General features: G+C 42.0%; 1 protein-coding gene across 1 annotated transcript; it reads right to left on the reverse strand.

Annotated features, from left to right (window-relative positions):
- Positions 1 to 479: 479 nt before the first annotated feature.
- trmt44 (tRNA methyltransferase 44 homolog) lies at positions 480 to 13901 on the reverse strand. The gene is made up of 11 exons (XM_022760767.1): positions 13536 to 13901; positions 13339 to 13456; positions 12483 to 12702; positions 12321 to 12389; positions 11810 to 11917; positions 11221 to 11292; positions 9716 to 9822; positions 9118 to 9301; positions 7463 to 7811; positions 2538 to 2654; positions 480 to 1251 (listed from the first exon to the last, which is right to left on the reverse strand). The coding sequence occupies exons 1-11, from the start codon at positions 13870 to 13872 to the stop codon at positions 1019 to 1021; spliced, it is 1914 nt and encodes a 637-aa protein (XP_022616488.1). The 5' UTR covers positions 13873 to 13901; the 3' UTR covers positions 480 to 1018.
- Between the last annotated feature and the right edge of the window lie 103 nt (positions 13902 to 14004).

Here is a 14004-nt window from a genome sequence, read left to right on the forward strand (position 1 = left end):
CTTAAATTGTCTGTCCTCGTGCTTTATTGCATCAATAGTCTGATTATTGTCTGTCACATAAACAAACAAACCCCCCCAGGAGGCTCCTCTCATCGCCTCGCTGCAGTCCCTGGGCGGGCCTGGCCGTCTTTGACATTTGAGCCACAGGGTGACGGCCAACTGCGTTAGAGAGGCACAACAGTGAACGCCCGTCCAGAGGGGACGACATGCAGCTCGCCCCTCAACTCCTGCCAACAAATAATTCATACCACTAACATTTACTTTGTTCAAATGCTGTCCGGTCTTCATCCACCGCCCTGTCTGTGAACCTCAAAGTACCTGACTGAGGTGAAGTAAATGTCTAAGTGAAGTGCAGAGGTAAAAACTATAAATATACAGAGGCTTTTAAAGTATTGGTGCACTTGAGGTAAAAGTTGAAAAATACTTTGCAAACCCCTCAGCTAGAAGAAAAATGGTTAAAAAAAAAAAAAATCCATAACTGATTCTTCATAATCTCCAAATAAATACAAAGATGCTGCTTGAAATCCATTTGAGATACATTAAGTGTGGATATCTGAACCTTATAAAAGTCCACTTCTTAAATAAGTAAATATAAAGGCCTGAGAATCCTTTGAAATTAAATTCCGGCAGATAACCCAGAGGTGGCAGCGAGCTCCAACACTGGAAACCTTAAGCTGCACCAGGAAGCATCACATTTTGGCAGGTCTCACACAGAAGAGAGAGGACGCTGTGAAATTTCAAGACCTCAATTCCCAGAAATGATGTAACATCGCATCAATAAAACTCACACTGCTCGGAGGTAATCCTCTCTCTCTCTCTCTCTCTCTCTCTCTCTGTGGCTGCAGGAGTGGACATGGGGAGTTTTTCACACCAGGTTCAACTATTGATGGATGGAGCGTTTACTGTTAATTCGAAATCTAGTTACTCACCACTATTTAACTCAGGGGTCCATTTATTGTTGGGAGCAAGTTAAAAAACAAATGAATAATAAATAAAGTGTCCAGGATGAATACTCCAATCAGGAGGCATCATTTTTTATCTTCTTCAGAGGTCTGGTTGAGGGTCGGAGGTCATCAGGTCCGTGGGCGAAGGCGCAGTGTTCAGCCTGCAGAGGGCAGCCCTGAGGGTGGTGGGTGTGAAACCAGCAGGGACGAGTTTTCAGGGCGCCAGGAGCAACGGGCTTCCTCTTGGTATCCGCCCTGGATGACTTCCTGTCCCGCCAGTCTCTTATATACACCCTCCCTCCTTCCACTGAAAGAGAAGGAGCGACAAGAAGTTTCAAGACCTCTTCACAATAAAGTGCTTCTTCCAAAACTTAAAAATAAATCTGTTCCTATAGAGTAGTGAAGTGGAGGAGTTATTTCAGGCATCCTGAGTTCCAGAAGTAAACAACCTGTTTTGCATAATAATAACGACAGATGACAGTTGGAGCACGCTAAGGCTTGAAACTCTCCTGGTTGAATCATCAATACAAAAGATGAGCAACTGTGTTCGCAAATATCTTCCTTTCACGGGGGGGATGGAGACATTTTATGTCTTTATTATTGTTACTATTAGGAGACAGTAGAGAGATGACACAAATTGAAGTGAGATTGAGGGAACGACATGTGACATAGGTCCCCATAGGCCCGGACCCCAGCACGAGACGTCACTGCAGGCGTCACCAGAATTACAGAGGTGCATCATTTTCGGGCACTCGGTTGATGTTGAAGGAATTCAGTAACTAAGGTGTTTTGTTTGAGCCTGTTTCTGGCTTCTCCTCCATGGCAACAACATCAGAGGCCCATGGACCATTCACCATAGGAAACTGGTGAAAAAAAAAAAAATTCTCACTTCTCAAGTTGAAAGAATAAAAATTTATGGACATAACAAAAACCTACAGTCTTGTTAAGTTATTCAGGAGCTGCCTGTGTGTTTATGTTGAGTGACACTGAGGATATCTTTGAAAGAACATTTTGAAATGTAGAGTGGTTAAAAAATAAAATTATATTTAAAAAAAAAAAACAAAAAAAACAGCAAGCCTCTCACTTTCTGTATCACTTGGTCTAATAAAGAAATAAAAAACAATTTATTTTCAAAATGAGAGATTTAAGTTTGGAAACTGAGAAAATGGTATATCATTGAATATTAAAGCCATTTTCTTGGTACAGAGTTTTTTTTTGTTTGTTTCTCATCTATTCTTTTGTATCTAGTTCACTGGCACTGGTTTAATACCAATAGTGGAAAAAAATGAGGGAAAATGTCTCCAATGTACTTGTTGAATAAACTACGTTTCCTAAGAAGCTCATTCTTGGCCTTGGAAATATTAGTCATCTCCATGACAACTGAGCAAGCTCTGTGTGCTGATGGAGGTTGTGAGATGTGGGAGAAAAAGCTGGTAAGTGACCTCAAGTTTATTTATTTATTTATTTTTTGGTTAAAGTAGTTTTTCTATTATTCTGCATTTTCAGTGAAGAGTTCAGTAAATAGTAATGTTGGAAAAATAGGCTCTTTGTGAACTATTCATGAAGATGTAGAAAAGCACGCAGTCAGACTACCTCTGAAGACTTGATGGTTGTTCTTGAGCAGCGTCTGGAGGCCTCCACACTCCTTCTTCAGGAGCTGCAGGGTTTCCTGCTCCAACAGGCCGGCGACCTCGCTCACAGAGAGGCTGCCTGAAGAGGAGGGAGGAGGGGGAGGGGAAGGATGAAAGATAAGCGTGACAAAAGAGCAGAAGGAGGTCTATCGACCTTACATTCATCAATATATTACCACACGGCTTCAGGCATGCACAGAAATAATTTTTATCCATCATTACACTCTGAAAAAAAAAAAAAAAAAAAAGAAAAAGAAAAAAAAAAAAGGAGCATCCGATACAGCTGATTGGCTCGAGTCGATGCCACCAGTTGTTTTGGGAGAGGCAGAGCCATAACTGCGGTGTGACATCCTCTCAGCGAAAATGTTCCAGGAGTGAAAGGGTGATTAGTGCTATATACAGAACATTTTACAGCCAGCAAGTGAAGGAAAAAAAAAAAACACCTCAGTCACTGTCTCAGTGTTTCAGTGTTAGTCAGGGCTGTGAAGTGTGCTCAATTAAAGCTGCTCCAACAAGCTGTCAGAGCAACCAGCATGCATTTCACCGCTGCATCTCCCACCGGCCGTTTGAGAGCATGAGTCATTGTCGTCACTCCCCCACTGGGACAGTAATTTTAGATACCAAAGAGCAAAAAAAGGAGAAAGGGGGATATTGAAATACACAAAATCCTAAGCTCTGAGTTTAGTGAATCGTAAGCCGATACATGACGTACACGTTTCTGTTCACAGCACCACGCCTTTGGGCTCCGTTTCATGATTTTTGTCTGTATTTCTGGCTCTGCCCTTTTTCCCCCGCAAGAGAATTCAATCAGGGCTGACCTTTGGTTTGTACAAATGACAATCTTCCTCCTCTTTTCTCTGACATATTGGAGAGGGACACACCACAGGATTTCTAATGCTCCGTTGTGTTGTTTCATAGCAATATTTGACCCAAATCCACAGACATCTTAATGCGATCTTCATTGTACTTTTGCACCAAATCTCTGGTGGCACTTCAGGCAATCCCTGTTGGCTTAGAGATCGGTGGATGTAAGAGAATTTCATATATTGTCTGTGCCTCTGATCTGAGATCAGTTGGTCAAAGGAATAAATCTTCTATTTAGGTTTTAGTTTATTCAAAGTGAATTACAACCGAGCTACAGCATGATGGTTTTCAATTCTGTTTTTCTGCCACAAAAATTCATCAAAAAACATATTGTCCACCCAAATACAGCCCAAATTGAGCTGGTCAAATTGCTGCATTAATCCCTAAAATATGCGACACACTCCCACATTCGCAGACACTCGCACAGCCAAACACAGTCCTGTGCTGCAGGGTGTGAAACTGGGCAGACTGCCGTCCCACAGAACCAGACGCCAGGGAGCTCCAGGCCTTAATATAATATCAATACACCGTTTAAAGCTGCCCTTTACTGCCTACAATGTTAATGGGGATTAATGGGAGAAGGGCAGTATTGACAGAGTAGAATCTGTTTGGACTAAAACCAGGCGTAGACAATTATTAATGGCTCAGCTTGACGCTCAGTTGGAGTTGAATGTGCCCGTGCAAAAGATGGCCAGCGCCTGATTGCTTGTTGTGGAGGATTGTTTTTGCTGCTCAAGCCAATTCAGAATCAGGCTGAGTGGAAAAAGATTAGCTCTGAAATTGCTGAGTGATGAATAAAACATTTGAAAGGATCATTTTCATCAGCCATACCAAGAGCACAACTGTAACATAGGATCACTCATATTTCCATTTTATTATCTTTCCGAAACCTGGAAATGTTTAAAAATAGAATATTAAATAGTAATGGAGTCCTGCCATCTTTACCGAGGCCGAAGTCGGAACCATCCCAACGGAGAAAGAAGAGGAAATAACACGTTTCTGCTACACCTTTTTTTTTTTCTGATCTTGTAAAATACTGGAGAGTTTTATTTCTTCAAGACTCTAGAAACTCTTATAATGAAAACAGTCTGGGAGGGGAACATTAGTTGGTTGGTTCGGTTGAATTTCTCACAGCTCACAGCTGTATGCTTGTCTTCAAAGGGTCACAAGCCAGAAAGGTTGGGCATCAGTACACTGTTATCAGTACACTTATATTAATAACAATAATAGTTCAATCAAGCAAATATTCCACTTGTACTTCTCAAGTGTGATTACTTCCTGGTTTTCATTGTCTGACATGACAATAGAATTGATATATTTGGATTGTGGATTGTTGGTTGGGCAACGCAAGCAGCCTGCATATGTCAAACTGTGACTATTAACACTATTTTAAACTAAACAATTAATCGATAATGAAAAGCTCTAATTGCAGCCTAACTTGATGAAAGAATCACAGACCTCTCAATCAGAAATGTGAATTGCAGGAACAGAATTCGTGTTTACAGCGACAGCATTATAAGTGAGGTGTAATCTGAATGTACAAGTCTGATTTTAGTGCAGGTGAACGCAGCTCAAATCAACCTTGCAGGTGATGATGATGATGATGATGATGATGATGGAGAAGCACAACCTACTGCCGGGTCTGCTGGAGGACTGTGGGCCTAAAGTGCGATGGGAGGCGCCCACCTGTTAATAACACACTTTCACCCACTCCCTCTTCTATGCTGCTTCACACACGCCACAACAGTGTAAAGAACATTTACATCATATGTTCTGTGAATATTCGACCGCACCAACTCTCCTCTGCCAAAAGGACACTTGACTGATTTGAGGTTCAGCGTTGCGGGATGTCATGCGTGTCAGATGTACAGCTACTTTCGCTCTCAGCGCGATTACATAACTACATGAGCCCAGTCAGCAGTACAGCATGCATGAGTTAGTAACCTGACTCATAGCTAAAGTCACAAGATTCACACGTTCACACATGAACTGCTCAAAACCCCCAGTGAGCTATACATCACAGACATCATGCTAAGTAACAGCAGCAGGGCTGGTATCGTTTCCAATATAGGTTTGATTAGTAGAATAAAGTCAATATATAGAAAAGTCAGAAAGCGGCTCATGAAGGAGTAAACGAGCCTAAGAATCTGGCAAAGCTTTCATTGCCAACTTCTGATACGTGAGTCCTTTCAATAGTTCCTGAGACTCAGCTGCAGACAACAGTACTTTACACATACGTCCAAAAACCCTTTCTGTGAGTTTTATTAACGCTTCAATTTGTCACTTCCACTGGCTGATGAACATATCCAACAATAAATATTTATTTGGGCAAATGGGTCAAATCCGCAGGCTCAAACGATTAGTTCTTTTTTTTTTTTATACGCTTTTAAATGCATCCTGTTAGTTTATGAGCTACGTGTGTGTTTGACAAATCTGTAATCAGGAGCAACTGTAACTATATAAGCTATATAACCAAAATTCTCCTGCGGTATCATTTTAATATCGAAATTTTAATGATTATAATATCAATAATCATCAGACTCTTTGAAGATGCACTAAAGATGGAGAGAAAGTGAATCTCAAAGGCTTTTCGAAGACTCTGAGACACTCCTGGATCTATTCAACACAGGCTGGCTTTGCCTGAATTTACCCTTTGTTCTTACACAGCAGATAACTGGTAGGAATACCTCAATACAAATGCATACTCATGCATAAATCATAGATAGTGGTGCATTATTCATCCAGTCATCTCTATACAGAGTTACACTCTCCCTTTATTCGCTCTGCCTCATATTTTCTATCTCTAATTTCAGCACTGACATCCTGACAGAGCATATTCTGTTTTAATCACAGTAGTCTTCATCTCCTTATCTCATTCATATGGTGTGTGTCCGCGTGGCAGCGGGGGTGCACAGGTGTCGACAAAGGTGATGCGTTGGTGGCGGCTGAGTGAAACAGTGTGTATATGTGTGTGTGTGTGTGTGTGTGTGTGTGTGTGTGTGATGCGGCGCGTGGCACTCTCTGTGCCGTGCGGTGCAGGAAGTGGCTGGCAGAGGGTGAGATACAGAGTTCAAAGCGGCGTCGCTCTGGGTCCCGAGGGCCCCGCCAAGTGATGGCGAGAGGGGACAGGGTGGTGCCGAGAGAGGTCGGGGGGTTAGATGGGATGATGGAGGAGGGATCAGACATGAGGCTCAGGCTTCAGATGTTGCCAACGTGCGACAAAGCAGCTTGAAATATATTTTAAGGTACTGACAGGAAATGTGAGAAGTGATTCATGCGTGTTGTTTTGGAGTTGTTCGGGTTACATCTATCCTGCCCTACAAAGGCCAAACACAGGCACCGCATGTTTGGCCAAAACTGAGTTAAAGGAACAGTTTGACATTTTGGAAAATATGCTTATTCACTTTCAGAGCAATAGAAGATCAACACAAGGCTACAACCTGCAGCTGGTTAGCCTAGCTTAGCATAAAAAATATCATACTGTACGCTGCTAAAAAATAACATGACTAGCTTAGCAGATCTCAGCAGCTACCATCTGGTATTCATGTTATTTGTGTTTCCTTTAAATCGCATACAGTGGATTAAATTGTAATATATTTCTTTTTAATATAGATTTCAGTATAAATATTAATGGTAGGAGGACAGACATTTAGCAAAACAGAGACACACGACTAGTTACTAGAAAGCTAGTTAACACATTTTGTCGTGAGATGTATCAGCATTCTTTAAGTTTTATCAATTTAATCATTTGGGAAAAACAACTTTAAAGGCCTAAAATGAAGGCATTAAAAGCTTTATAGCTGTTAAGCAGTGTCGTCAGCCATCTTGAAAACATTGAAAACATCCTTTTTATTCAACTTCCCTACTTCTCTGATCCTAATCTCTGCACACTGTACAGATAATGTGTCCTCCTCTGAATTTAATCTGAACCCGTTCACCACTTCGCTAGCAGCTCACGTCCAGGGAGACTGATTTATTTGTTTATCTCTGATGCTTTGTGGCTGTTGTTGTGTTGTGGCTTACCTCCTCGGTTCCAGTCAGCGGAGGACCCCCCGCCGTCATCCACAGTCATTCCCAGAAGAGCATTAGCAACCTGCAGGACAACGCCGTCAACAAAGTCCCGGGGGAGAGCAGCGCAGTTTCGAACCATTTCAACCCTGTCTCTGGGCTGGAACCCGGCTCCCCAGCTGCTTCTGGGGGTCCTGTCACTGTCTGCGTTCCCGTGGCAACAATGCCCATCATTTCCGATGACTGACCATTGAATTGTGACCCCGGGTGTGGTCTGTCGCCTCTGGACGTAATGAGCTCTCCGTCGCTCTGCCTCGGCCTCATCACGTAGCTGGTAGCTTCTCGACTTTCCTACCAAACACACCTGCAGAGAGAAAAGGCTGAATGTCAGGATGACTCCCATGGGTGCTGAGGCCTGAATCTGTAAAACCAGAAACTCAACGCAGAAATTACAACGTAGTGACTCACTTATATTCAATTCGTAAGAAAACAACAGAATTATGGCGACATAACAATAACACAATAATAATTTTGGATATTTGGATATATCTGATTTTCAGGGAAAATAACTGAATTATTTTTTCAGACAATCACTGTCACTCGTGAACCATTAAAACAATGTAAACTTTCAGGAAAACATTGAAATAGTTCTATGTTCATCTTCCAGTATCGTTCCCACGTGTGAAACAAAAAAATATGAATCTCCTCCAGCAGCCTTTGCATTTATGTGCAAACTGATTGTGACTGATCCCTCTACATTAAAACCACAGTAAATTCCTGCTTGTTAATTTTACATCTCCATGTGTATCATAGCTATTAATGGCTACCAGCTATGAAACAAACGTGCCTTTGGGGACAACAGAGTCTTGATTTATCTCCTTCTGTATATACTAAATGAGGCTCAGGTGGGAAAAAGGCAGCTGCACAGCTGTGCCTGTTTGAAGAACAGGAAGACATTTTATGATAATATTGCAGAGAGATCTAATGACTCCCTTAAAAGACTGTCTTTTCTTGTAAGAAGATATCTATTCTTGGCATCTCTGCTTTGTTGGAAAGTACCAGTGGAAAAAGTATATAATCATAGATGAAGAGAGATGACATGCAACAAAAGTTAAAGAATCAAACCTTCAACTCAAGACTTCACATGGCAATTATGACAAAATTTCACACAAATGGATTATATTTTATGTGATTCTGGATAAACTGGGATGTAACCTGAAACTAGTCTGAGTGGCGGAGGCAGACAACCGTGAAGCAGTAATTCTAGTGTCACGATTTTTCACATTTCATGAATTAAACGATTATTTGATGAATCACGAAAATAATCGGCAGATTAATCAATTGCGAAAATAATCATTAGTTGCAGCCCTAGTTGCAAACTGGGCATATTCCAAGAAGTGTGCAATAAAAGATGCTACCACATTGCATTATGGGAACTGTAGGATCCAGAGATTTTGCAGTGTGACTCACAGTAGAGACTAAAAGTCAGGATATCTTGGGCTCTGCTGCTTTAAAATATTTTGAAACTTCTTATGTAGATTAGAATAAAAGAAAAAATATATATATAAAAGACATAAATCACACAAGACAAATGTTTACAGATATGTCTTATTCAAAATACAAGAAGTCAAACACATCTATGTAGGTCAGGTCTGACTCTGTAAGCCTACCCGTTTGGTAGACGGTATTCTCAGGCAGTCCTCTTCAGTGTTGAAGCCACTGACTTGGCTGACCTCAGTGATGAAATCGATGTATTCTTTATACTGAGACTTCTTGCACTGGCGTCTCTGGTATTTTCCATAGAAGTCAAAGAAACAGCAGGGGAGAACGAAGTAGCGGCAGGAGTAAGACGACCTGCAACATGAGAGTACATGAGACATTCTTATTCAGTGCCAAAGACAATGATGATTATCAGTCTGTCCTGCTTATGCTCATTTAAGTATTTTCCCAACTGTTTTCATGGATCAGAAACTGTTCAACAGACAGGAAGCAACAATCCACTACAAGAGATTATCATCAGTAGTTACATTAGGGGAAAAGTGGATTTCTCAGACTGAGGCTCAACATCGCCATCAGGTGGTCGTCTTAATAAACACACTACTGAGCCGACATGCACAGGAACAAACACACACACACACACACACACACACACACACACATATTCACACATATTCACACATCTTCCCTCTGCCCATAATGTTATTCCAAACTGGAGAGATCAGCTGGCACTTGAGCTGCTGAGTGAGATTGTGTCTGCTGATGACTCGCCTGGCTGCTATAACGGGGATCCACGGTGTGAGTTCGTCCGAGTGGTTCCCAATCAGCCAGTCCGCACCCGGGAATAAGAAGCTCTCACTGGGAGTAATTGCCTTTTCCTGAAATAGCAAAGACCCACAGAGCACGAGAGCGCCTTAGAGCAGGGAGGATGTACACTGGCATGATTTGATTCTGAATCATTTAATGGGAATTGTCTAAAAGGAAAACTTCTTATCTTCTCAAACTTTCAATATATCACACACCTGTCAATGTGGGATTCATGAGAACTTCTTTTGTCTTGGGGCTGGTTGGTCGTGTGAATTCAGCTAAGGATTTATATAAAACCTTTCATATTCTGCTCTTTTCCACAGACACCCCCATCCTCCAACATTACAAATGATGTAAGTTAAGAGTACCGAGGCCTGTGACGTTCAGAGAGCTTCCAAATGAAGGTTTAAAACTAAGCACTTCGCCCCTCGGGGCTGAGAAAGATTGGTCAGCCACGTCCGCTCTGCTAAAAATCAGTCAATAATAGATGACCTGAAATGGAAGCAGTCAGCAGCTTGTTGTCAAATGAGCAACTGAGGCCACACGGCAGAGAGGAGAGTGCAGTGCTATTCTTTTTTTGGGTTGGGGGGGGGGGGGGGGGGGGGAGGCAGGTTTCCCTGTAAATGTGTGTTTAATATGTCTGAATTCAACATTAGTCCCCAGTGTGGAAATGACATTTTCTTTTTGTAGTTTGTAGCAATCATTAAAACAAGTACAACACTGTCTGTCCCATGTTATCTCGATGTAAAAACATCACTGCTTCATTAATGCTCAATAAATAGCTGATATTGTTTGTTTCAGAACTGCTCAATTAATCTTCTAAATATTTGTCCATTAATCAATTAATTAGTCAAAAAGCTAAAATCCCAGAGCCCAAGGTTATGATTTCAAAATGCGGCTCTAATCACAGAGATATTCAGGTTACTGCCATATAACACCACCAAAGGCAGGAAATCCTCACATTTGAGAGGCGGGAAGCAGCTAATTACAGGCATTTTCCTTTAAAAAATTGGTTATGCAGTTAATTGATTATCAGAAGCATTTTCTGTTGATCAACTAATTCATTAACAGACTGACTGTTTCTGCTCTAGTTCAGTCTGTGCCATCATCAAGGACGTGTATTTTAAAATTCAGATTGGTCTATTTAAAATTGCATAACTCAAATCAGTGTTTGAAACATCAAAAGAAGAAGTTTCAAAGTCCCTTTAATAGCTCTTTCTGGAGCTTTTGATCATATGACATGGTCTTCATCAGCAGATGGGGGTCACTCAGAAATGCACCGAACTATCTGTCTAATACTAAGGGAAGAATCAATAGTTAAATCTATTTAAAAGTAAAAAACCAATTACTCAAAGTATAAAGCAGTGATACCAGTGAGGGGGCAACGCCGGCTGAAAAGACACCTCCATCGCATGATATGGATAATAACACTAATTAAAATCCGCCTTCTCCACGCTCAGCCAGCTCACCTCTAGCACAGTCTGGGGGCCGTACGTGTCCCAGATCTTCCTCCTCCGAACGTCGATACCCTTTCCAGGGTGCTGCAACACAAGATGGCATGACAGTCAGGTCAGCGGCTAATCACAGCCACATTCACACTCTGACTATCAGCCGCTGTGTGTAATTTCAATTACACCTGACCTAGTTTGTGACTGGACGTTAAGGCGACATGGGAGTGTGGATTTAATATATTCAGGGCCATGAATCCACATCACCTGGGCTCCAGCCAGCCCCATGTCATTGATTAAGCGGCGAGTGAAGATCTGGCTAATTGAAAGACCTCTGGCTATGAGGGACCAGCGTTTAACGTGTAAGTGTATCTGGATTAATAGTCGTCAATTCAAAGGTAAATTCAACTGTTATTTATAAACCTTTCCTCTGAATTTGAATTTCCTTTCAAGTTCAAAAGAGGGTGGTGGATGCATCCTGTTAGCATTTTTAGCCCAGTTAAAAGCACCAGTCTACATCAGAGTTGGTATATTATGGTTGTTTTCTTTGGCTTTCCGTGGCCTTTCAGAAAGCTTCTCACCTACTGTGTCATAGGAGCCTCTAACTCACCCCTTCATTGGTCAGTATGTGAACCAGGAGGCCGTTTCCACAGCCGAGGTCCACAAAGGACTGTCTGCCAGTGAGACCTTTCTCCGCCCGCTCCTCAGCCCACAGCACCTGCACGACACAGAGACGGAGCATCGTCAATAGCGTACAATCACGAGGGCTCTCAATCATTTCAATGAAACCCAATTTACAACTGAAGTGTGACACCTGCTGCTGCTGCTGCTGCTGCTCACACCTTTTCACCTGCCTCTGACATGACACATGGATTGATTTACTGGGTCAAATCCATTTTTCACAGTCAAATTGATTGACCCACCTTTGGCTGCAGGACGTGACAACATGTGACAGATAAAAGTCGTTTTCATCCACACAAACAAGCACGGACACGTTCGTACACTTGGCTCAAGTGCAAAAAGACAGATGAGCCACGAGGGTTGTTTCACATATTAATGTTCAAGACCCACTTCAAGTTTATTTGAGCCACTAAAATCAATGAAACACAGTTTGAACCCACCAGGAGATATGTCGCTATGGCAACATCCTCATAGACAAACTTCTCAGGATCTGTCACTTCAGGCCAAACCTAGAGAGCACACGAGAATAAAAACATTACACACCCAGTTTATACACACTATATAGAGTGACAGACACACAGACAGGCCTCCACCCTCTCCACCTTGACCATGGCCTTGTACTTCTCCTTCAGCTGCTGGTACACGAGGCTGTACTTTTCCACCGGCAGCAGAGACAAGGTGCTCTTGAACTCGCTGCTCTTGCACTCGGTGGCCCAGCGCACCAGTTTAGGCAGCAGATCTGAGGACAGCCAGGGGAGCTTCGGGTACGCCACGCCATCAGAGAACCAGGCGCCTGGAGTCAAGACATGCAGCTCCAAGGACCTGTTGATAAAATGTTGTTTTATTTCTTTACTGATGTGCTTGTTTTAGACTCTAAGACAATTCGTTTCTGGCTATAGTGTCAGATTTCATCATCTGCATCTGCATGTGTCAGCACTAATTTGCCAAGAGGAGTCAGAGATATGAGCTTATGTGAATTAAGGTTTCACAAGAAACCATAAGGAACATCTGCTTTTTGTGTTTCTGAGTAAAAAAATAAGCTCAGTACTTAGTAGACCAGTATAATTTATCTATTACTAATCTTGTCCAAATGAAGACATGAAGCACTTTAATACAAATAGTAACACTGAGAGGAGGACTCAGTACTTTTTTTTTATTATTTCTTTATTGCTACTACTTTTTTATTTTTTGCTTGTCTGCTTTACAATTAATGTTTAAACTAATTAGATTGATCTAAGTGAAATTACCACTCAAAGATGATTTATTTTTTTGTTTCTAGTACCTATTATCTAATATTTGTTGATGTCAGACACTGACGGTATTATAATAAACCAAGCTAATAAAACTAAAGATCCTTAAGGTGTTCAGACAAAAATAAATGAGTAAATAAATGATGTCAGATGTCTCATGTTGTCCTCCAGACACTCAGTAAGGGACAGATGGTGATTTCAGACTCACCAGTCCTCACAGTCCTGACTGCAGAGCTGAATCTGATAGATGTTGCTCTTCTTCAGAGACACCTGGCCTTCTGCGTCCTCCTCCAGGGGAAGGAAGGTCACTTGTTGTCTGGCAAAGTCTAGAGAAGACAAACAAAAAGTGTCTTAGAAAAAGAAACAGAGGAGACAGAGACTTTCATTCATGAGTCCAGCTCTCACCTCTCAGCACAACTTCTTTATGCAGGCTTGTCCCGTAACTGTTCACTTTGGGAATAAATGTCCTGACCGTCGAGCACCAGGGTTTGTCCTGCTGGTGTGTCTGTGCAGGGGACAACCTGCTGCTCAGGAGGGACAACACATCCTGAGACAGTTCCGCGAGGGGACCGTGCAGCAGGTCCTCCGCGTTCACCTCTTTCCTCTCCGTCTCTTTAGCCCCGCAGAGACGCTTGTTTACAACGTGGGGTTTCTGTATCCACACATCCACAGCGGACCAGAAGCCTTCTGGAAGAGTCTTACATCCTCCTGGAAACTTTATATCCGAGACTTTTGGCATCATTGAGCTTCACACGCGACAAGGAGCCATGTGTTTACAATCTGTGAGAACACTTCCGGTTTTTTTTTTTTTTTTTATGTGATAGTTACCTTACGACAAAACAGTTTCTTTTTTAACTAGCAAATAATTATCAGA

The sequence above is a fragment of the Seriola dumerili genome, unplaced genomic scaffold (genome assembly GCF_002260705.1).
Source record: "Seriola dumerili isolate Sdu_G_001 unplaced genomic scaffold, Sdu_1.0 BDQW01000362.1, whole genome shotgun sequence".
In the NCBI taxonomy this organism is placed as follows: Eukaryota; Metazoa; Chordata; class Actinopteri; order Carangiformes; family Carangidae; genus Seriola; species Seriola dumerili.